This window comes from Petromyzon marinus, chromosome 48 (assembly GCF_048934315.1).
Source record: "Petromyzon marinus isolate PM22_M1 ecotype Great Lakes invasive population chromosome 48, UKy_Petmar_22M1.pri1.0, whole genome shotgun sequence".
NCBI classification, from domain to species: domain Eukaryota; kingdom Metazoa; phylum Chordata; class Hyperoartia; order Petromyzontiformes; family Petromyzontidae; genus Petromyzon; species Petromyzon marinus.
The window spans coordinates 8,705,381-8,731,880 of NC_133714.1; the positions used below are offsets into that span (position 1 = coordinate 8,705,381).

At 51.8% G+C, this 26,500-nt stretch overlaps 1 protein-coding gene across 1 annotated transcript in view; it reads right to left on the minus strand.

The window, feature by feature from the left end:
* Positions 1 to 7,992: 7,992 nt before the first annotated feature.
* Positions 7,993 to 26,500, minus strand: part of LOC116952738 (stabilin-2-like) — a 132,289-nt gene continuing 113,781 nt past the window's right edge. Inside the window, exons 63-69 of the mRNA XM_076074418.1 lie at positions 21,815 to 22,537; positions 21,323 to 21,456; positions 15,122 to 15,271; positions 14,678 to 14,773; positions 12,511 to 12,642; positions 11,592 to 11,870; positions 7,993 to 10,990 (exon numbers count right to left, since the gene is read on the minus strand). Of these exons, the coding sequence (XP_075930533.1) occupies positions 10,940 to 10,990; positions 11,592 to 11,870; positions 12,511 to 12,642; positions 14,678 to 14,773; positions 15,122 to 15,271; positions 21,323 to 21,456; positions 21,815 to 22,537 (1,565 nt within the window). The 3' untranslated portion in view covers positions 7,993 to 10,939. The remainder of the gene's footprint in view (positions 10,991 to 11,591; positions 11,871 to 12,510; positions 12,643 to 14,677; positions 14,774 to 15,121; positions 15,272 to 21,322; positions 21,457 to 21,814; positions 22,538 to 26,500) is intronic.

A 26,500-nucleotide genomic window follows, 5' to 3' on the forward strand; every position in this document is an offset into this window, starting at 1 on the left:
AATGACCGTGGCCGAGAAGACCTGAAGCTTAGTGCGGAGCGACAGACCAGGTAGCTTCCACACAGCGTTACGCAACCGATGAAAAGATATTGCCGCTCGACTGATTCGGAGTGAGACCTCCGCTGCCAAACCGGACATACACACATAGACACACGGACACACTCACACACATAGACAACACACACACAGACACACAGACACACTCACACAGACAACACTCACACATAGACACACTCACACACATAGACAACAGACATACAGACACACTCACACAGACAACACTCACACATAGACACACTCACACACATAGATAACACACACACACACATAGACACACAGACACACTCACACACATAGACAACACTCACACAGACACACTCACACACATAGACAACACACACAGACACACAGACACACTCACACACATAGACAACACACACACAGACACACTCACACACATAGACAACAGACATACAGGCACACTCACACACATAGACAACACACACACAGACACACAGACACACAGAGACACTCACACACATAGACAACACACACACAGACACACTCACACACATAGACAACACACAGACACACAAAGACACTCACACACATAGACAACACATACACACACACACTCACACACATAGACAACACACACACAGACACACAGACACACTCACACACGTCGACAACAGACACACAGACACACTCACACACATAGACAACACACACACACAGACACACTCACACACATAGACAACACACACACACAGACACACTCACACACACAGACACACTCACACACATAGACAACACACACATAGACAACACACACATAGACAACACACACACAGACACACTCACACACATAGACAACACTCACACGCAGACACACATAGACAACACTCACACACAGACACACTCACACACATAGACAACACTCACACACAGACACACTCACACACATAGACAACACACACATAGACAACACACACAGACACACAAAGACAACACTCACACACAGACACACAAAGACAACACTCACACACATAGACAACACTCACACACAGACACACACACAGACACACTCACACACATAGACAACACACACACACAGACACACTCACACACATAGACAACACTCACACACAGACACACAGACACACAGACACACTCACACACATAGACAACACTCACACACAGACACACTCACACACAAAGACAACACTCACACACAGACACACAAAGACAACACTCACACACACAGACACACTCACACACACACAGACACACTCACACACATAGACAACACACACACACAGACACACTCACACACATCGACAACACTCACACACAGACACACAAAGACAACACTCACACAGGCACCCACGTGCCCCACTCTCTACTCCATCAACCTCCGTTCCGTCCTCGCCTTCCCAAACTTCCAAAATAGACGCGCGCGTAATTACCGACGGCCAATTCTGCACTCGTAATTACTCGCGCTTAATTGACAGCAGCCCCTGGGACCTGGTGGGGGGGGTTCATGGGGGGCACGGAGAGGGGATGGAGAGACGGGCTGGGTGCAGCACTTGTCGTAGTAAACTTTTTTTGTTTTACAAATATTACAGAAAACAGGGGGGGCAGGGGGGGGCATAGAGTAGAGAGAGAGGGGGGGTAGAGAGAGAGGGGGGTAGAGAGAGAGGGGGGGGTAGAGAGAGAGGGGGGGGTAGAGAGAGAGGGGGGGGGGTAGAGAGAGAGGGGGGTAGAGAGAGAGGGGGTAGAGAGAGAGGGGGTAGAGAGAGAGGGGGTAGAGAGAGAGGGGGGGGGTAGAGAGAGGGGGTAGAGAGAGAGGGAAGGGGAGTAGAGAGGGGGGTAGAGAGAGAGGGGGTAGAGAGAGAGGGGGAAGGGGAGTAGAGAGGGGGTAGAGAGAGAGGGGGTAGAGAGAGAGGGGGGTAGAGAGAGAGGGGGGTAGAGAGAGAGAGGGGGGGTAGAGAGAGAGGGGGTAGAGAGAGAGGGGGGTAGAGATAGAGGGGGTAGAGAGAGGGGGGTAGAGAGAGAGAAAGGGTAGAGAGAGAGGGGGGTAGAGAGAGAGGGGGTAGAGAGAGGGGGTAGAGAGAGAGAGAGGGGGGTAGAGAGAGGGGGGTAGAGAGAGGGGGGTAGAGAGAGAGAGAGGGGGTAGAGAGAGAGGGGGGTAGAGATAGAGGGGGTAGAGAGAGGGGGGTAGAGAGAGAGGGTAGAGAGAGAGGGGGGTAGAGAGAGAGGGGGTAGAGAGAGGGGGGTAGAGAGAGAGAGAGGGGGGGGTAGAGAGAGGGGGTAGAGAGAGAGGGGGGGGGGGTAGAGAGAGAGGGGGGGGGTAGAGAGAGAGAGGGGGAAGGGGTAAGAAGGAGGAGAGCAGAGCGTGAAACATTTCATTTAAAAAAGGGGGGGGGGACGGCGGGGAGGGGGGCACATAAAGCAAAGCATTGACAAAACAAAACACACACACACACAAAAACCCCGAAATGATGAACGAAGCAAAGTGGCGACTACACCGCGCATCTTCTTGTTTCCTCTGATCGTAACAAATCAGAAGAGAAGTGATGGCGAGATGGGACGGCGCTGGGGATCCATGGCGAGAGAGATAGAGAGAGGGGTATGTGTGTGTGTGGAGGTCGGGGTGAGCACGAGGCTCTGCTGCTGATGGCTGCTGACTTGTTGATACAGCTGCCCGTGCAAGTGGCTGATTCGTTTATCAGTTGATTAGACCCGGGGGAGGGAGGGGGGTACGGGGGGGGGGGTACGGGGGGGGGTTCTCACACTTCATCCCTCCCCCACCGCCCGACTCCCTGGGTCACTTTGCGATGTCATCGTCGTCACCACCAAAGACAAAGGTCCCCCGACACCCCACCCCGTGTAGCCTTGACGGACTGTTGGGGCAAGTGCTGTTAGCGAGTAGCAGCAGCAGCAGCTGTGAAGGCTGCCGGTACTGTGGCACACGAGGGGGTGGACGGGCCAGCAACCACGCCGGGCCGCCTTTGTCTCCCTGGTGGCGATGTTACCACAGCGCACCAGGTACTTGTCTGAGGACGTGTCGACCTAGAGGAGAATAATCGTCACGTGGTGTTGGCCGAGAGCGGGGAGTCGAACCCGGGTCGGCCGGGGTTCGTAGCGCAGTGCGCTAACCGCTGCGCCACCGCTCCCCACCGCGCACTCACGGACTGCATGAACGCAGCCTCACGTGATGTACTTACAATATATACTTACTATATATACTTACTATATATACTTACTATATATACTTACTATGTATACTTACTTTATATACTTACTATATATACTTACTATATATACTTACTATATATACTTACTATATGTACTTACTATATGTACTTACTATATGTACTTACTATATGTACTTACTATATATACTTACTATATATACTTACTATATATACTTACTAAATATACTTACTATATATACTTACTAAATATACTTACTATATATGCTTACTATATATACTTACTATAAACACTATATATAGTAACATGTTACTATATATAACATGTTACTATATATAGTAACATGTTACTATATAATATAACAGGGTATTCGAGATACTCGCGTCACATATCCACGTGAATATATCCACGTGAATATATCAGCGGCAGAGGCATTAAAATTGGCAATTAAGTCGATTACATTTGGCAACATTGATCACTCAAATAATGATCACGCATCATGTCACTTGTCATCTTCAGCCGCAGGAGTGTCATCATCATCATCAGAGGTATCACAAAAGACAAATAACCCCCGTGTAGCCTTCACAGACTGTTGGGGTATTAACGAGCACCTGTGAAGACCAGCACAGAACGATACACGAGAGGGGGTGGGTGGCCAGCACCACGCCCGGCCGCCTTTGTCTCCCTGGTGGCGATGTTTGCACACCGCACCAGGAACTCATATGAGGCTGAGTCAACCTAGGGGAGGCCCAGGAACGGTTCAGATACACAGCAGTAGCAGCAGTAACAGCAGCAGAGGTTTGGAATATAAGCTTTTATTTCCAGTCAATGCCGTAATCATCATCACGAATTGTATTATTAGCACCATTCAAACCATCATCAGCAGCATCAACAGAAGTTCTAAAGTGAGCATGCATGACTATTCAATTTCTCAATACGTGTACGGTAATAACACTGATCAAAACCATCATAATCGTCAAATGTAACGCAATCATCACCATCAGCAGCATCGTCGCAATACAAGTTAACACGCAATATCGAATTACAGGGACGCCTCTACTTACGAAAAGAGTTAAGTTCGAGAGGTTTGTTCATAAGTCGATCTGTAGATTCCAAACATGATGTACCGCATGTATACGAAACACGGGGAATTGCTTTAACAGTTGTATAATCGCCTATAGCTATAGATGCCACTGGTTCTTCATAATTTGCAGATGCCACTGGTTCTTCACGTTTTGCAGATGTAGATGCCACTGGCTCTTCACGTTCTGCAGATGCAGATGCCACTGGTTCTTCACGTTCTGCAGATGTAGATGCCACTGGTTCTTCACGTTCTGCAGATGTAGATGCCACTGGTTCTTCACGTTCTGCAGATGTAGATGCCACTGGTTCTTCACGTTCTGCAGATGTAGATGCCACTGGTTCTTCACGTTCTGCAGATGCAGATGCCACTGGTTCTTCACGTTCTGCAGATGTAGATGCCACTGGTTCTTCACGTTCTGCAGATGCAGATGCCACTGGTTCTTCACGTTCTGCAGATGTAGATGCCACTGGTTCTTCACGTTCTGCAGATGTAGATGCCACTGGTTCTTCACGTTCTGCAGATGTAGATGCCACTGGTCCTTCACGTTCTGCAGATGTAGATGCCACTGGTTCTTCACGTTCTACAGATGTAGATGCCACTGGTTCTTCACGTTCTGCAGGTGTAGATGCCACTGGTTCTTCACGTTCTGCAGATGTAGACGCCACTGGTTCTTCACGTTCTACACATGTAGATGCCACTGGTTCTTCACGTTCTGCATATGTAGATGCAACTGGTTCTTCACGTTCTGCAGATGTAGATGCCACTGGTTCTTCACGTTCTGCAGATGTAGATGCCACTGGTTCTTCACGTTCTGCAGATGTAGATGCCACTGGTTCTTCACGTTCTGCAGATGCCACTCGTTCTTCACGTTCTGCAGATGCAGACGCCACTGGTTCTTCACGTTCTGCAGATGTAGATGCCACTGGTTCTTCACGTTCTGCAGATGTAGATGCCACTGGTTCTTCACGTTCTGCAGATCTAGATGCCACTGGTCCTTCACGTTCTGCAGATGTAGATGCCACTGGTTCTTCACGTTCTGCAGATCTAGATGCCACTGGTTCTTCACGTTCTGCAGATGTAGATGCCACTGGTCCTTCACGTTCTGCAGATGTAGATGCCACTGGTCCTTCACGTTCTGCAGATGTAGATGCCACTGGTTCTTCACGTTCTGCAGATGCCACTGGTTCTTCACGTTCTGCTGATGTAGATGCCACTGGTTCTTCACGTTTCGGGGCAGTGGCCTTTCAGCATAACAGTGCTTGTGCATCACGCAGCATTACCATCATCAAATCGAACACACTCATCACCATCATCTTGATCATCATCATCATCACCACCACCATCACCATCATCTTGATCATCATCATCATCGTCGTCGTCGTCTTCCACCAGCCCGTCCATGGTCTTTGTGTTAAAGTGGCGCTATTGTCGATGAAAGATGGCGTGGGCCTCCCCTAGGTAGCCTCAGGCCTAAATGATTATGCGCTCTGCGCTTGCCGCTGCCCGTCCAGGCAAAAAAAAATAGAATCGAAAGTTACAGCGGAGAGCGCGCCGATGTAGCGACACAGCGGGCCCAGTTGTGATCACGGATGGTGATCATCGTTGGTGATCACTGATGACGATCACCGATTATCACTGATGGTGATCACTGTTGGCGATTACCAATGCTCGCCAATTGTGATCACTGAGTGAGATCACTGATTATGATCACCGACTGTGATCATTGATGATCACCAATGTGGTCACTGATAGCGATCACCGATGATGACCATTGATGGCGATCACGAATGATGACCACTTTTGTTGATCACCGATTGTCATCACTGATGATCACCGATCGTCCCCAGTTCAATGGCGAGGGCGGTGTGGGTGGTGAGTGCAGGAGGAGGGGAGGGTGAGTGGTGAGGAGGATGGTGAGGAGGGGGTGAGGGGTGAAGGGAGATCAGAGGGGGGAGGAGGAAGACGAGACAGAGGGGCGAGTGAGTGGCGAGGGAGGAGAGAATTCGTGTTGAGTAGGAGTGGTGAGGATGGTGAGTGGCGAGGAGTGGTAAGGAGAGTGGGTGATGGTCAAGTTCAGTGCAGGGGGGAGTGCGGGAGGGACAGGGTGAGGGGTCGAGGGGGACCCCCCCCCCTTGAGACCCCGTTAATCCCGCGTGTAATTGAGCTGTAATGAGTGGATTTAGAGGGGGGCTAAAGGGGGTATCGTCAGATCCCCGTTGAGACCAACCCCCCCCCCCGGCCCGCCCCCCCACCGTGCCGGCTGCATCCCATCAAGGACATCCACACAACCAAACCCCGCGCCGCCTGCCTCCTCGCAAGCGCCGGGGAGGGGGGTCTGGGGGGGGGGGGGTGTGAGCCTAAAACTCGGCATCGCAATCATGATCTATACTGGAGGGACACGATGAGCTACAAAGAACTTTCCCCGCAGACGTCCGGTAGCACTCACGGATGTCCAGCAGGGTCTTTGCTGAGGACGGACTTGCTCCCGCCATGGGAATGCGAAATGTCCGCGCCAGGCGGCTAAGGTGCGGCCCTCGCACCGAACAATTGCGTTGCCTGTGCGACGTGGATCCCGCAGGGCAGCCTCTACTGGCTGCTGAAGGCGATGACCGTGAACCCCCGAGGAACAACGAATCGAGGGGGGCGGGGAGGGAAATATAAAAAAACCTTCGTCACGCGACCGGGCGCCCCTTTGTGACGTCGCACGACCCTACCCCCTTTGTGACGTCGCACGACCCGACCCCCTTTGTGACGTCACACGACCGCCCCCCCCCCCCCCTTTGTGGCATCCAATACCGCGGAGTCCCGATTCTCCAATAAACTAAACAATGTTTTATTAATTTTACCAGGTGAGAAACCAAACCGAGCTACGATACAGTTCTGTTTTTTTACAAAAGCGACCTGGCCTATCTCAAACGATAGCTCAACAAAGTGGCTTACCATCATCGTCACCACCACGTGGAAATGCATAGTAGCCAAACATACAGGAGCATGTGTCAGGGTCGGGGTCGAACCCACGACCTCCTGCATGCCAGGCGAGGTAGTTAACACCTCCTAGCCACCGTGATGATGATGGTGGAACCCTCGACCTCCTGCATGCCAGGCGAGGTAGTTAACATCTCCTAGCCACCGTGATGATGATGGTGGTGGAACCCTCGACCTCCTGCATGCCAGGCGAGGTAGTTAACATCTCCTAGCCACCGTGATGATGATGGTGGTGGAACCCACGACATCCTGTAGACCAGGCGAGGTAGTTAACATCTCCTAGCCACCGTGATGATGATGGTGGAACCCTCGACCTCCTGCATGCCAGGCGAGGTAGTTAACATCTCCTAGCCACCGTGATGATGATGGTGGAACCCACGACCTCCTGCATGCCAGGCGAGGTAGTTAACATCTCCTAGCCACCGTGATGATGATGGTGGTGGAACCCACGACCTCCTGCATGCCAGGCGAGGTAGTTAACATCTCGTGGCCACCGCAGCGCCCAACGCGAGGGGCTTCCACGCGGCCGCTCAGCGAGATTTCCTCAACCGCGGACTCCTCTCTTCCTACTCCTCTTGCGATTTGTGGGGGGGGGGGGATGTGTGGGGGGGGGGAGGCTTCGTCCCCCCCCCCCCGCTCCCACCCCCCCTCCCACCCCCCCTCGTAGGAGACGGAGTGATGGCGTGGGACGGCAGGAGACGAGGGGGTGCGGGGTCATGTTTATTCGTGGTTCGAGGAATCGAGGTGGAGGGGCGGGCAGGCGCATTGCACAATCATCACAATCATCACAATCATCACAACCATCACAACCATCACAATCCTCGCCGAGAAATCGCACGGCCGGGGGTGGGCGTGGCCGCACCGCTGTCAATCATCCACGCGAGGGTGTCGCTGGTGTCAGTAGTAATGTCTTAGTGTCACTGGTGTCAGTAGTAATGTGGTAGTGTCACTGGTGTCAGTAGTAATGTCTTAGTGTCACTGGTGTCAGTAGTAATGTGGTAGTGTCACTGGTGCCAGTAGTAATGTCTTAGTGTCACTGGTGTCAGTAGTAATGTCTTAGTGTCACTGGTGTCAGTAGTAATGTGGTAGTGTCACTGGTGCCAGTAGTAATGTGGTAGTGTCACTGGTGTCAGTAGTAATGTCTTAGTGTCACTGGTGCCAGTAGTAATGTCTTAGTGTTACTGGTGTCAGTAGTAATGTCTTAGTGTCACTGGTGTCAGTAGTAATGTGGTAGTGTCACTGGTGTCAGTAGTAATGTCTTAGTGTCACTGGTGTCAGTAGTAATGTCTTAGTGTTACTGGTGTCAGTAGTAATGTCTTAGTGTCACTGGTGTCAGTAGTAATGTGTTAGTGTTACTGGTGTCAGTAGTAATGTCTTAGTGTTACTGGTGTCAGTAGTAATGTCTTAGTGTCACTGGTGTCAGTAGTAATGTCTTAGTGTCACTGGTGCCAGTAGTAATGTCTTAGTGTCACTGGTGTCAGTAGTAATGTGGTAGTGTTACTGGTGTCAGTAGTAATGTCTTAGTGTCACTGGTGTCAGTAGTAATGTCTTAGTGTCACTGGTGTCAGTAGTAATGTCTTAGTGTCACTGGTGTCAGTAGTAATGTGTTAGTGTCACTGGTGCCAGTAGTAATGTCTTAGTGTCACTGGTGCCAGTAGTAATGTCTTAGTGTCACTGGTGTCAGTAGTAATGTCTTAGTGTTACTGGTGTCAGTAGTAATGTCTTAGTGTCACTGGTGCCAGTAGTAATGTCTTAGTGTTACTGGTGTCAGTAGTAATGTCTTAGTGTCACTGATGTCAGTAGTAATGTCTTAGTGTCACTGGTGCCAGTAGTAATGTGTTAGTGTCACTGGTGTCAGTAGTAATGTCTTAGTGTCACTGGTGCCAGTAGTAATGTGGTAGTGTCACTGGTGTCAGTAGTAATGTCTTAGTGTCACTGGTGTCAGTAGTAATGTGGTAGTGTCACTGGTGCCAGTAGTAATGTCTTAGTGTCACTGGTGCCAGTAGTAATGTATTAGTGTCACTGGTGCCAGTAGTAATGTCTTAGTGTCACTGGTGCCAGTAGTAATGTCTTAGTGTCACTGCTGCCAGTAGTAATGTGTTAGTGTCACTGGTGTCAGTAGTAATGTCTTAGTGTCACTGGTGCCAGTAGTAATGTCTTAGTGTCACTGGTGCCAGTAGTAATGTGGTAGTGTCACTGGTGTCAGTAGTAATGTGTTAGTGTCACTGGTGTCAGTAGTAATGTCTTAGTGTCACTGGTGTCAGTAGTAATGTGGTAGTGTCACTGGTGCCAGTAGTAATGTGTTAGTGTCACTGGTGCCAGTAGTAATGTCTTAGTGTCACTGGTGTCAGTAGTAATATCGTAGTGTCACTGGTGTCAGTAGTAATGTCTTAGTGTCACTGGTGCCAGTAGTAATGTCTTAGTGTTACTGGTGCCAGTAGTAATGTGGTAGTGTCACTGGTGCCAGTAGTAATGTCTTAGTGTCACTGGTGCCAGTAGTAATGTCTTAGTGTCACTGGTGTCAGTAGTAATGTGGTAGTGTCACTGGTGTCAGTAGTAATGTATTAGTGTCACTGGTGCCAGTAGTAATGTGGTAGTGTCACTGGTGTCAGTAGTAATGTCTTAGTGTCACTGGTGTCAGTAGTAATGTGGTAGTGTCACTGGTGTCAGTAGTAATGTCTTAGTGTCACTGGTGTCAGTAGTAATGTCTTAGTGTCACTGGTGCCAGTAGCAATGTGGTAGTGTCACTGGTGTCAGTAGTAATGTCTTAGTGTCACTGGTGTCAGTAGTAATGTCTTAGTGTCACTGGTGTCAGTAGTAATGTGTTAGTGTCACTGGTGCCAGGAGTAATATCGTAGTGTCACTGGTGCCAGTAGTAATGTCTTAGTGTCACTGGTGCCAGTAGTAATGTCTTAGTGTCACTGGTGTCAATAGTAATGTCGTAGTGTCACTGGTGTCAGTAGTAATGTCTTAGTGTCACTGGTGTCAGTAGTAATGTCTTAGTGTCACTGGTGCCAGTAGTAATGTCTTAGTGTCACTGGTGCCAGTAGTAATGTATTAGTGTCACTGGTGCCAGTAGTAATGTCTTAGTGTCACTGGTGTCAGTAGTAATGTCTTAGTGTCACTGGTGTCAGTAGTAATGTGGTAGTGTCACTGGTGTCAGTAGTAATGTGGTAGTGTCACTGGTGCCAGTAGTAATGTCGTAGTGTCACTGGTGCCAGTAGTAATGTATTAGTGTCACTGGTGCCAGTAGTAATGTCTTAGTGTCACTGGTGTCAGTAGTAATGTCTTAGTGTCACTGGTGTCAGTAGTAATATCGTAGTGTCACTGGTGCCAGTAGTAATGTCTTAGTGTCACTGGTGCCAGTAGTAATGTCTTAGTGTCACTGGTGTCAGTAGTAATGTCTTAGTGTCACTGGTGTCAGTAGTAATGTGGTAGTGTCACTGGTGCCAGTAGTAATGTGGTAGTGTCACTGGTGTCAGTAGTAATGTCTTAGTGTCACTGGTGTCAGTAGTAATGTCTTAGTGTCACTGGTGTCAGTAGTAATGTGGTAGTGTCACTGGTGTCAGTAGTAATATCTTAGTGTCACTGGTGCCAGTAGTAATATCTTAGTGTCACTGGTGCCAGTAGTGGTGACGGAGCCCTGCACCGTCACAGGCCCTCGTCTTCTCCACTGCCCACCAGCTGGCGCTCGTCCGAGCCCTGTGGGGTACAGAGACACGAATGGCACGACGCCTTCAGGCGATGATAAACGCAAAGTTCCCCCGTGTAGCCTATGGCAGGTCGTTGGGGCAAGTGCTCTTAGCGAGCACCTACGAAGGCCGGAACGGTGCGCGAGGGGGTGGGTGGCCAGCACCACATCCGATCGTCTTTGTCTCCCCGGAGGCGATGATTTTTTACACAGCGTACCAGGTACTCATTTGAGGCTGAGTCGACCCAGTGGAGGCCCAGGACCGAACCCGGGTCGCCGGGTTCGTAGCTCGACCCGCTAACCTCTACACGCGCACACACACACACACGCGCACACACACACACACACGCGCACACGCACGCACACGCGCACACACTCACACACGCGCACACGCACACACACGCGCACACACACACACGCGCACACGCACGCACACGCGCACACACACGCACACACGCACACACACGCACACACACGCACACGCGCACGTACGCACACACACGCACACACACACGCACACGCACGCACACACGCGCACACACGCGCACGTACGCTGACACGCACACACACGCACACACACACGCACACGCACGCACGTCACCCACTGCGCACCGCAAACGGCCCGCTGTGGTCCGGGCTGGGGAAGCGCAGGTAGGTGGACGAGGTGGAGGTGGGGGACGTTGAGGAGGAGGTGGAGGAGGAGGTGGAGGAGGGAGGGGCTGGGCCGCCGGCCCTCGTCTTGGCCCGGGACCCTGCGGGCGGAGCGGGGCGCCCCGCCCCCCCCCGCGAGGAGGGGGCCGACGACGACGACGACGATGACGCGGCAGCGGCGTCCACCTCCTCCTCCTCCTCGCCCTCCATCGACGAGGTGAGCACCTCCCGGTCGTCGTGCTGCACCGCACAACGTAGCCGCGGGCACAAAGACAAAGATCCCCCGTGTAGCCTCAACAGACTGTAGGGGCAAGTGCTGTTTGGCGAGCACCTGTGAAGGCCGGCACGGCACGCGAGGGGGTGGGTGGCCAGCACCACGCCCGGCCGCCTTTGTCTCTCCAGCGGCGATGTTTTTATACAGCGCACCAGGTACTCATTTGAGGCTGAGTCGATCTAGGGGAGACCCAGGGACCGGTTCAGATAATCGTCACCGGTGTTGGCCGTGAGCGGGAATCGAACTCGGGTTGCCGGGTTCGTAGCGCAGCGTAGCGCTACACTATCGCTCCCCACACACACACGCGCGTATACACATGTACAGACACACGTACACACACACGCGTATACACCTGTACAGACACACGTACACACACACGTACACACACACGCCAACACACACGTACAGACACACGTACAGACACACGCGAACACACACGCGCGTACACACACGCGTGTACACACGCACGTACACACACACGTATACACACACGTACACGCACCCTCGCCACGGCTCACCACCACCCCGCTCACCACGCCGCTCCGCACGCCACCCCTCGCCACGGCTCACCACCAACCCCGCGCAGCAGCGCCGCCGCTCGCTCACCTTGGAGTACTGGAAGCGCGCCGAGTCCGGGTGGCGGCGAAGGTAGCGCAGCGCGACACCGCCCAGCGCCAGCAGCAGCACCAACCCCGCCAGCACCAACCCCGCCACCGCGCCCGTGCCGCTCGCCTCCTCCTATTGCCGGAGGGGGGGGGGGGGTGGTGGTGTCAGGGTCAAGGGGTCAAGGGGTCATCACCGCTGAGCTCCTGGGCAACAATCTAATCCGAGTGCTAGCCGCTGCTGCTGGTGATTGAACCGGGTAGTGAGTTGGTGGTCTCGGCCCAGTCGCCATTGGCTGAGACAGAGACACGTAGACACACATAGAGACCCGTAGACTTACACAGAGACACGTAGACTTACACAGAGACACAGAGACTTACACAGAGACACAGAGATTAACACAGAGACACATAGGCATACACAGAGACACATAGACACACATAGAGACACATAGACATACACAGAGACACATAGACACACATAGAGACCCGTAGACTTACACAGAGACCCATAGACATACACAGAGACACACAGACTTACACAGAGACACATAGGCATACACAGAGACACATATGCATACACAGAGACACACAGACTTACACAGAGACACATAGACATATACAGAGACACAGAGACTTACACAGAGACACATAGACTTACACAGAGAGACATAGACTTTACCCAGAGACACATAGACATACACAGAGACACACAGACTTACACAGAGACACATAGACATACACAGAGACACATAGACATACACAGAGACACATAGACGTGTGTGTGAGTGTGGTACTAGCAGGGTCTATAGGGGTCCCTGTGTGAGTGTGGTACTAGCAGGGTCTATAGGGGTGCCTGTGTGAGTGTGGTACTAGCAGGGTCTATAGGGGTGCCTGTGTGAGTGTGGTACTAGCAGGGTCTATAGGGGTCCCTGTGTGTGTGGTACTAGCAGGGTCTATAGGGGTCCCTGTGTGTGTGTGGTACTAGCAGGGTCTATAGGGGTCCCTGTGTGTGTGTGGTACTAGCGGGGTCTATAGGGGTGCCTGTGTGAGTGTGGTACTAGCAGGGTCTATAGGGGTCCCTGTGTGTGTGTGGTACTAGCAGGGTCTATAGGGGTCCCTGTGTGAGTGTGGTACTAGCGGGGTTTATAAGGGTCCTTGTGCGAGTGTGGTACTAGCAGGGTCTATAGGGGTCCCTGTGTGAGTGTGGTACTAGCAGGGTCTATAGGGGTCCCTGTGTGAGTGTGGTACTAGCGGGGTCTATAGGGGTGCCTGTGTGAGTGTGGTACTAGCGGGGTCTATAGGGGTGCCTGTGTGAGTGTGGTACTAGCAGGGTCTATAGGGGTCCCTGTGTGTGTGAGTGTGGTACTAGCAGGGTCTATAGGGGTCCCTGTGTGAGTGTGGTACTAGCAGGGTCTATAGGGGTCCCTGTGTGAGTGTGGTACTAGCAGGGTCTATAGGGGTGCCTGTGTGGGTGTGGTACTAGCAGGGTCTATAGGGTCCCTGTGTGAGTGTGGTACTAGCAGGGTCTATAGGGGTCCCTGTGTGGGTGTGGTAATAGCAGGGTCTATAGGGGTCCCTGTGTGTGTGAGTGTGGTACTAGCAGGGTTTATAGGGTCCCTGTGTGAGTGTGGTACTAGCGGGGTCTATAGGGGTCCCTGTGTGTGTGGTACTAGCGGGGTCTATAGGGGTCCCTGTGTGAGTGTGGTACTAGCAGGGTCTATAGGGGTCCCTGTGTGAGTGTGGTACTAGCGGTGTCTTTAGGGGTCCCTGTGTGAGTGAGTGTGGTGCTAGCAGGGTCTATAGGGGTCTCTGTGTGAGTGTGGTACTAGCAGGGTCTATAGGGGTCCCTGTGTGAGTGTGGTACTAGCGGTGTCTATAGGGGTCCCTGTGTGAGTGTGGTACTAGCGGGGTCTATAGGGGTCCCTGTGTGAGTGTGGTACTAGCAGGGTCTATAGGGGTCCCTGTGTGAGTGTGGTACTAGCAGGGTCTATAGGGGTCCCTGTGTGAGTGTGTGGTACTAGCAGGGTCTATAGGGGTCCCTGTGTGAGTGTGGTACTAGCGGGGTCTATAGGGGTGCCTGTGTGGGTGTGGTACTAGCAGGGTCTATAGGGGTCCCTGTGTGAGTGTGGTACTAGCGGGGTCTATAGGGGTGCCTGTGGGGTCCGTACGGGGAGCGTGGGGGCCCGGAGGGGGCCTTCGATGATGTGGATGATGCCGTTGGTCGCCACCTCGTCCCAATTGAGGATGGCGCGGTCATTCACCATCTACATCAACAACATCATCATCAACGTCATCAGTAACATCATCAACGTCATCAGTAACATCATCAGTAACATCATCAACATAATTAGCATGGTTGGCTAGGTACGGTGCGAAAGAAGTTAAACGCGCACATCATCATACTTTCATCGGTATACGCAATCATGCGCACGTTATCACGTGCACATTACTATACGTACATTATCAAATGTACATTGGCATACGTACATAAGCATGCGCACATTGTAAAAAATAACAAAGTGCGGTGTGGCCGTGCGGTGTGGCCGTGTGGTGTGGCCGTGTGGTGTGGCCGTGCGGTGTGGCCATGTGGTGTGGTGTGCTCAGGGCGGTGCCTTGCGCTCGGTGCGGTTGGCCGTGTGGATGGACAGCGTCGCCCCCCCGCTGCGTGAGGGCAGTGCGAGGCCCTCGGTGAGCGCCGCGTAGCGGACACGGCCACGGACTTGGGCCACCACGTGCTGGGACACGTCTCGCCAAGACAGCGTCTACAACATCAACACCAACATCACCAACATCAACATCACCAACATCACCATCACCAACACCAACACCATTACCAACACCATCACCAACACCAACAACATCACCATCACCAACATCACCAACACCATCACCAACATCAACACCATCAACATCACCAACACCATCACCAACAACATCACCAACAACATCACCATCACCAACATCACCAACAACATCACCAACATCACCAACATCACCATCACCACCAACATCACCAACATCACCAACATCATCATCATCACCAACATCACCAACATCATCATCATCACCAACATCACCAACATCACCAACAACATCACCAACATTACCAACAACATCACCATCACCAACATCACCAACAACATCACCAACATTATCACCATCACCAACAACATCACCAACATGACCAACAACATCACCATCACCAACATCACCAACAACATCACCAACAACATCACCAACATCACCAACATCATCACCAACAACATCACCAACAACATCACCATCACCAACATCACCAACAACATCACCAACATCACCAACAACATCACCATCACCAACATCACCAACAACATCACCAACAACATCACCAACATCACCAACAACATCACCAACATCACCAACACCATCACCAACATCACCAACATCACCAACAACATCACCATCACCAACATCACCAACATCAACACCATCACCAACATCACCAACATCACCTACATCACCTTAACTAACACCATCACCATCACCACCAACATCACCAACACCACCAACATCAACACCATCAACACCATCACCAACATCACCAACATCACCAACATCAACACCATCACCAACACCATCACCAACATCAACACCATCACCATCAACACCATCACCAACACCATCACCAACATCACCAACATCAACACCATCACCAACACCATCAACATCATCAACATCATCAACACCATCACCAACATCAACAATATCACCAACATCAACACCATCACCAACATCAACACCATCACCAACATCACCAACATCAACACCAACATCACCAACACCAACACCATCACCAACATCAACACCATCAACACCAACACCATCACCAACATCAACACCATCACCAACACCATCACCAACATCAACATCAACATCATCACCAACACCATCACCAACATCAACACCATCACCAACATCAACACCATCACCAACATCAACACCATCACCAACATCAACACCATCACCAAACACCAACATCACCAACACCATCACCAACATCAACACCATCACCATCACCAACACCAACATCACCAACATCACCAACACCATCACCAACACCATCACCAACACCAACATCACCAACATCATCACCACCAACATCACCAACATCACCAACACCACCAACACCAACATCACCAACATCACCAACATCAACACCATCACCAACATCAACACCATCACCAACATCAGCAACATCAACACCATCACCAACATCAACACCATCAACATCAACACCATCACCATCATCACCATCACCAACATCACCAACATCAACAACATCACCAACATCATCAACATCATCACCATCACCAACATCATCAACATCACCAACATCAACACCATCAACATCATCACCATCACCAACATCACCAACATCACCAACAACATCACCAACATCACCAACATCACCAACATCACCACCAACATCACCAACAACATCACCATCACCAACATCACCAACAACACCAACAACATCACCAACATCAACACCATCACCAACATCACCAACATCACCAACAACATCACCAACATCAACACCACCACCAACATCACCAACATCACCAACAACATCACCATCAACACCATCACCAACATCACCAACATCAACAACATCAACATCAACAACATCACCAACATCACCATCACCAACATCACCAACATCAACACCAACACCACCAACACCAACATCAACACCATCACCATCAACACCATCACCAACATCACCAACATCAACACCATCAACACCATCAGCAACATCAACACCATCACCAACATCAACACCATCACCAACACCATCACCAACACCATCACCAACATCACCAACATCAACACCATCACCAACACCATCAACATCATCAACATCATCAACAACATCAACAATATCAACACGATCACCAACATCAACACCATCACCAACATCACCATCACCAACACCAACATTACCAACACCAACACCATCACCAACATCACCAACAACATCACCAACATCACCAACATCAACACCATCACCAACATCACCAACATCACCAACATCACCTTAACTAACACCATCACCACCAACATCACCAACATCAACACCAACACCACCAACACCAACACCATCACCATCAACACCATCACCAACACCATCACCAACATCAACACCATCACCATCAACACCATCACCATCAACACCATCACCAACACCATCACCAACATCACCAACATCAACACCATCACCAACACCATCAACATCATCAACATCATCAACACCATCACCAACATCAACAATATCACCAACATCAACACCATCACCAACATCAACACCATCACCAACATCACCAACATCAACACCAACATCACCAACACCAACATCAACACCATCAACACCAACACCATCACCAACATCAACACCATCACCAACACCATCACCAACATCAACATCATCACCAACACCATCACCAACATCAACACCATCACCAACATCAACACCATCACCAACATCAACACCATCACGAACACCAACATCACCAACACCATCACCAATATCAACACCATCACCATCACCAACACCAACATCACCAACATCACCAACATCACCAACACCATCACCAACACCACCAACACCAACATCACCAACATCATCACCACCAACATCACCAACATCACCAACACCACCAACACCAACATCACCAACATCACCAACATCAACACCATCACCAACATCAACACCATCACCAACATCACCAACATCAACACCATCACCAACATCAACACCATCAACATCAACACCATCACCATCATCACCATTACCAACATCACCAACATCATCAACATCATCACCATCACCAACATCATCAACATCACCAACATCAACACCATTAACATCATCACCATCACCAACATCACCAACATCACCAAAAACATCACCAACATCACCAACATCACCAACATCACCACCAACATCACCAACAACATCACCATCACCAACATCACCAACAACACCAATAACATCACCAACATCAACACCATCACCAACATCACCAACATCACCAACAACATCACCAACATCAACACCACCACCAACATCACCAACATCACCAACAACATCACCATCAACACCATCACCAACATCACCAACATCAACAACATCAACATCAACAACATCACCAACATCACCATCACCAACATCACCAACATCAACACCAACACCACCAACACCAACATCAACACCATCACCATCAACACCATCACCAACATCACCAACATCACCACCATCAACACCATCAGCAACATCAACACCATCACCAACATCAACACCATCACCATCAACACCATCACCAACACCATCACCAACATCACCAACATCACCAACATCAACACCATCACCAACACCATCAACATCATCAACATCATCAACAACATCAACAATATCAACACGATCACCAACATCAACACCATCACCAACATCACCATCACCAACACCAACATTACCAACACCAACACCATCACCAACATCACCAACAACATCACCATCACCAACATCACCAACATCAACACCATCACCAACACCACCAACATCACCAACATCACCAACATCACCTTAACTAACACCATCACCACCAACATCACCAACATCAACACCAACACCACCAACACCAACATCAACACCATCAACACCATCACCAACACCATCACCAACATCAACACCATCACCATCAACACCATCACCAACACCATCACCAACATCACCAACATCAACACCATCACCAACACCATCAACATCATCAACATCATCAACACCATCACCAACATCAACAATATCACCAACATCAACACCATCACCAACATCAACACCATCACCAACATCACCATCACCAACACCAACACCATCACCAACATCAACACCATCACCAACATCACCAACATCAACACCAACATCATCACCAACACCATCACCAACATCCAAACCATCACCAACATCAACACCATCACCAACATCAACACCATCACCATCACCAACACCAACATTACCAACATCACCAACACAAACACCAACACCAACATCACCAACATCACCAACATCACCAACATCAACACCATCACCAACATCAATACCATCAACACCATCACCAACATCATCACCACCAACATCACCAACATCACCAACACCAACATCACCAACATCACCAACATCACCAACATCAACACCATCACCAACATCAATACCATCAACACCATCACCAACATCATCACCACCAACATCACCAACATCACCAACACCACCAACACCAACATCACCAACATCACCAACATCAACACCATCACCAACATCAACACCATCACCAACATCACCAACATCAACACTATCACCAACATCACCATCACCAACATCACCAACATCAACAACATCACCAACATCAACACCATCACCATCATCACCATCACCAACATCACCAACATCAACAACATCACCAACATCACCAACATCAACATCATCACCATCACCAACATCATCAACATCACCAACATCAACACCATCAACATCATCACCATCACCAACATCACCAACATCACCCAACAACATCACCAACATCACCAACACCATCACCACCAACATCACCAACAACATCACCATCACCAACATCACCAACAACACCAACAACATCACCAACATCACCAACATCACCAACATCACCAACATCAACACCACCACCAACATCACCAACATCACCATCACCAACATCATCAACATCAACACCATCACCAACACCATCACCAACATCAACACCATCACCATCAACACCATCACCAACATCACCAACATCACCAACATCAACACCATCACCAACACCATCAATATCATCAACATCATCAACATCATCAACACCATGACCAACATCAACACCATCAACACCATCACCAACATCAACACCATCACCAACATCAACACCATCACCAACATCACCAACATCACCAACATCATCACCATCACCAACATCAACACCAACATCACCAACACCATCACCAACATCATCACCAACACCATCACCAACACCATCACCATCACCAACATCAACACCAACACCATCACCAACATAAACAACAACAACACCATCACCAACATCAACACCATCACCAACATCAACATCATCACCAACATCAACACCATCACCAACATCAACATCACCAACATCACCAACACCAACACCACCAACACCAACATCACCAACATCACCAACATCAACACCATTACCAACATCAACACCATCACCAACATCACCAACATCAACACCATCACCAACATCAACACCATCAACATCAACACCATCACCAACATCAATACCATCATCACCATGAATACCATCACCAACATCACCAACATCACCATCATCATCATCACCTCGTGCTGGGACACGTCCTTGCATGGCAGCGTTGACACTATTAACATCATCAATCTGTCTACACCATCAATATCGTCATCGTCATCAAGTGCAGGGACACAATCACCATTCGTGGCTCTCGTTTCACCACGGCCCCCTCACGGAGGTCCTCACAGAGAGCCCCCCTCACAGAGCTCCACTCACAATGGGGGCCCCCCCCACAGAAACTTCCTCACACGGAGCTCCTCACACCGTTATCGCAATCATGTCCTCACACAGAGGTCCCTCTCGCGGAGGTCCCCCTCGCAGGGGTCCCCCTCGCGGAGGGCCCCTCATGGAGGCCCCCTCGCGGAGGCCCCCCTCGCGGAGGTCCCCCTCGCGGAGCTCCCCCTCGCGGAGCTCCCCCCGCACCTCGTTAGCCGCGAATCCGCTGTCGGCCGGCAGGAAGAGCGTGATGTTGTCGTCGCCGCCGCCCAGCGCCTCCATCAGCTCACGGCCGCTGTCGCTCGCGTTGGCGAAAGCCAGCAGGGCCTGAGGCACGTGGGGGGGGCATCACGTGGGGGGGGGGCATCACGTGGGGGGGGGGCATCACGTGGGGGGGGGGCATCACGTGGGCGGGGCATCACGTGGGAGGGGAGACGCACGGACGTGACGACGCGGGGACAACGTGTCAACACGGGCACACGGGAGTCACATGGGGACACGCCAATTCACGGAGACAAAGGAGTGTGCGGAACCAAAGGACATGGGCACACGGGAACAGATTGAGGTGTCGGGACGCGGGGACACGGAGACACACGGAGACACACGGAGACACGGAGACACACGGAGGCGCGCGGGGACACACGGAGACACACGGAGACACGGACGGACGGGGACACGGATGCACAGGAACTCAGGGACACTGGAACTGGGGACAAGGGGACGCAGCGACGTAGGTTATTGGACACTGAGCCACGGAGACACACGGAGACACACGGAGACACACGGGGACACGGAGACACACGGAGACACACGGGGACACGGAGACACACTGAGACACACGGAGACACACGGAGGCACGGGGACACACGGAGACACACGGAGACACACGGGGACACATGGAGGCACGGGGACACACGGAGACACACGGAGATACACGGGGACACGGAGACACACGGAGACACACGGGGACACACGGGGACACACGGAGGCACGGGGACACACGGAGACACACGGAGACACACGGGGACACGGAGACACACGGAGACACACGGAGACACACGGGGACACACGGAGGCACGGGGACACACGGAGACACGCGGGGACTCGGCGGAGACTCGACGGAGACACGGCGGAGACACGGCGGAGACACGGTGGAGACACAGAGGAGACACGGAGGAGACACGGTGGAGACACGGAGGAGACACGGTGCAGACACGCGGAGACACGGCGGAGACACGGAGGAGACACGGTGGAGACACGGAGGAGACACGGAGGACCGGTCCCCAGCTGGCCGGCTGCTGGCGCTGCTGCGTACCGTGTAGAAGGTGGTGTGGCCGGGCAGGCCGGCCAGCACCTGCAGGACGTCGCCGTTGCAGGAGAAGCCGTCGCCCACAAAGCCGTCCGTGCACGCGCACCGCACCTCTGTAGCGCACAAAGGCAAAGGCCCCCCGCGTAGCCTTTAACAGACCGTCGGGGCAAGTGCCGCGCGTGCAATTCCAGGCGGCATCGCCGCGCCCGCCCGGGGCGACCGATGGGGCCAAACCGCCGGCAGGCAATACTCGCCACAGCCGCCTAGCGGGCTGCTTGTTCCCCACGGCTCCCTACGGACCCAGCGCTGTCTCACCACTCCCCATGGTGTGCGGGCGCCGCACACGCGCACACACAGACACACACATACACACACACGCACACACAGACACGCACATATACACGCACACACACACACGCACACACACACACGCACGCACACACACGCACGCACACACACGCACACACGCACACACACACACGCACACACACACACGCACACACCCACACACACATACCCACACACAAAGACAAAGACCCCCCGTATAGCCTTAACAGACTGTAGGGGCAAGTGCTGTTAGCGAGCACCTATGAAGGCCGGAACGGTACACGAGAGGGTGGGTGGCCAGCACCACGCCCGACCGCCTTTGTCTCCCTAGTGGCGATGTTTACACACCGCACCAGGTACTCATTTGAGGCTGAGTCGACCTAGGGGAGGCCCGGGACCGGTTCAGATAATTGTCACTGGTGTTGGCCGTGAGCGGGAATCGAACCCGGGTCGCCAGGTTCATAGCGCAGCGCGCTAACCGCTACACTATCGCTCCCCACCACATACACGCACACACACGTACATACACACACACACGTACACACACACACATACACACACACACACCCACACACACGTACACACACACACGCACATACACACACACACACGTACATACACACACACACGTACACACATACACACACACGCACACACATACCCACACACACACACACACAAACCCATACATACGCACAAATACACATACCCACACACAAGCACATACACAATACCCACACACACGCACACACACACATACCCACACACACACACACCCACACATACCCACACACACGCACACACACACAAACATACCCACACACACGCACACACACACATACCCACACACACGCACACACACATACACACAACAACAACCGCCATTCGCCACTAAGTGGCGGTGACGTCACCACGACGCTTGTGCCAGGCTATGTGCACCCTGAGGCCACGTGAAGTGTCGAACGCCCGCTGGCAGGAGGTCACGGGGCAGACCCAGGTGCCACGGGTCGACTGACTGAGATGACTGGCTGATGCACCACCTGTGCCCCCTACTGTGCCAACCTGCTGTGCTTTAGCCACCCGGCGCTCCGCTCGCTGTTGTGAGCGTCGCTCCTCCGCCCTCCTTTGTTGTTGGAGGGCGACTGCCTCCAACTGCCCAGTAGCATCCTTCACGAGCCTCCTCCACAGAGGCCGATCTTGACACCGCTGGTACCAGTCATCGGCAAGTCCACTCAGCTCCACGTCCTCCTGTACCACATCACTCCATCTCTTCTCCAGCCCGTGCCGCGCCCGCTTAGCCCCCTCAATCCGGCCAAACAAAAGCTGTTTCGGCATGCGGTGGCTGGGCATGCGGGCAACATGACCCAGCCATCGCAGCCTTGCCTGCCGGAGGAGCTCACCGATGGGACCCTGCCCAGATCTTTCAAGGATTTGTGAGCTCCTCACACAATCCAGTCTGGTTAAACCCAGGATGGATCGTAGGCAGGCCAGCCTAAATGTTTCTAACCGGCGAAGATGTTCCATTAGGGGGGTCCACGTTTCGCAAGCGTAGAGAAGGGAGGGAATGACCGTGGCCGAGAAGACCTGAAGCTTAGTGCGGAGCGACAGACCAGGTAGCTTCCACACAGCGTTACGCAACCGATGAAAAGATATTGCCGCTCGACTGATTCGGAGTGAGACCTCTGCTGTTAAACTGGAGCCAGTCATAAGCACACTGCCCAGGTATGGGAAACTCTCCACTCTCTCCACAACTGCCCCATCACCGATTGGGAGTTGTGGGGGTGGAGTGTCCGATGGTACAAAATACCCAGGCAGGTGCTTAGTTTTGGTGGGGCTGATGGTAAGGCCCCACCTCTTAGTGGCACGCTCCAGTCTCAGCAGCAGCGTCTCCAACTCCTCCTCTGACTGAGCAGCTATTACCAAGTCATCAGCATACATAACGTGGTTGAGCAATAGGGAGCCATCCCTTGACCGCACCCGGGCATCGATTAGCCTCCCATTATATCTGTACCATATGGAGATTCCCCCGGTACAGCTATTGAAGGCTTCACGAACTACGTGGTCAAAATAGATGTTAAATAATGTGGGAGCCAGAGGACATCCCTGTCGCACCCCAAGGTGTACAGGGAATGGCTCTGACTCCCGGCCACGTAGTTTTACCCGGGCCCGCTCACCATCATGAAGGTCCTTAATGATCGTGAGCAGAGGGTCAGGTACTCCAAAAGCACGAAGAACGACCCAGAGCCCAGGCCTACTGATGGTATCATAGGCCTTGACCAGGTCAATAAAGCAGAGATGTAGGTCTTGTTGGAATTCCCTACACCTCTGCTGTAGCAGACGGACAGAAAATATGGCATCTGTGCAGGACCGCCCTTTCCTGAAACCGCATTGGGGCTCCGCAAGCCTCTCCTCAGCGTGCCTGGCAAGGCGATGCTGAATAATCCTTGCCAGGACCTTTCTCGGCACACTGAGGAGTGAGATGCCCCTGTAGTTGTTACAGTCTGTGCGGTCACACACACACCCCCACACACACGCACACACACACACACATACCCACACACGCACACACACACATACCCACACACACGCACAAACACACATACCCAAACACGCACGCACGCACACACACATACCCACACACACACACACCCACACACACGCACACACACACATACCCACACACACGCACACACACACACATACCAACACACACACACATACCCACACACACGCACACACACATACCCACATACGCACGCACGCACACACACACACATACCCACACACACATACCCACACACACGTACACACACACACACATATCCACGCACGCACACACATACCCACGCACACACACATACCCACGCACACACACATACCCACGCCCACACACATACCCACACACACGCACAAACACACATACCCACACACACGCACACACACACACATACCCACACACACACACATACCCACATGCACACATACCCACACACACACATATCCACACACACACACATACCCACGCACACACACACGCACACACACACGTACACACACACATACCCACACACACACACGCATGCACGCACACACACACACGTACACACACACACTCACACGCACACATACCCACACGCACACATACCCACACGCACACATACCCACACACACACACATACCCACGCACACACACACATACCCACGCACACACACACACACGCACGCACACACACACACACGTACACACACACATACCCACGCACACACATTCCCACACACATACCCACGCACACACACACACATACCCACACACACGCACAAACACACATACCCAAACACGCACGCACGCACGCACACACACATACCCACACACACACACACCCACACACACGCACACACACACATACCCACACACACGCACACACACACACATACCAACACACACACACACACATACCCACACACACGCACACACACATACCCACATACGCACGCACGCACACACACACACATACCCACACACACATACCCACACACACGCACACACACACATATCCACGCACGCACACACATACCCACGCACACACACATACCCACGCACACACACATACCCACGCACACACACATACCCACACACACGCACAAACACACATACCCACACACACGCACACACACACACATACCCACACACATACCCACATGCACACATACCCACACACACACATATCCACACACACACACATACCCAC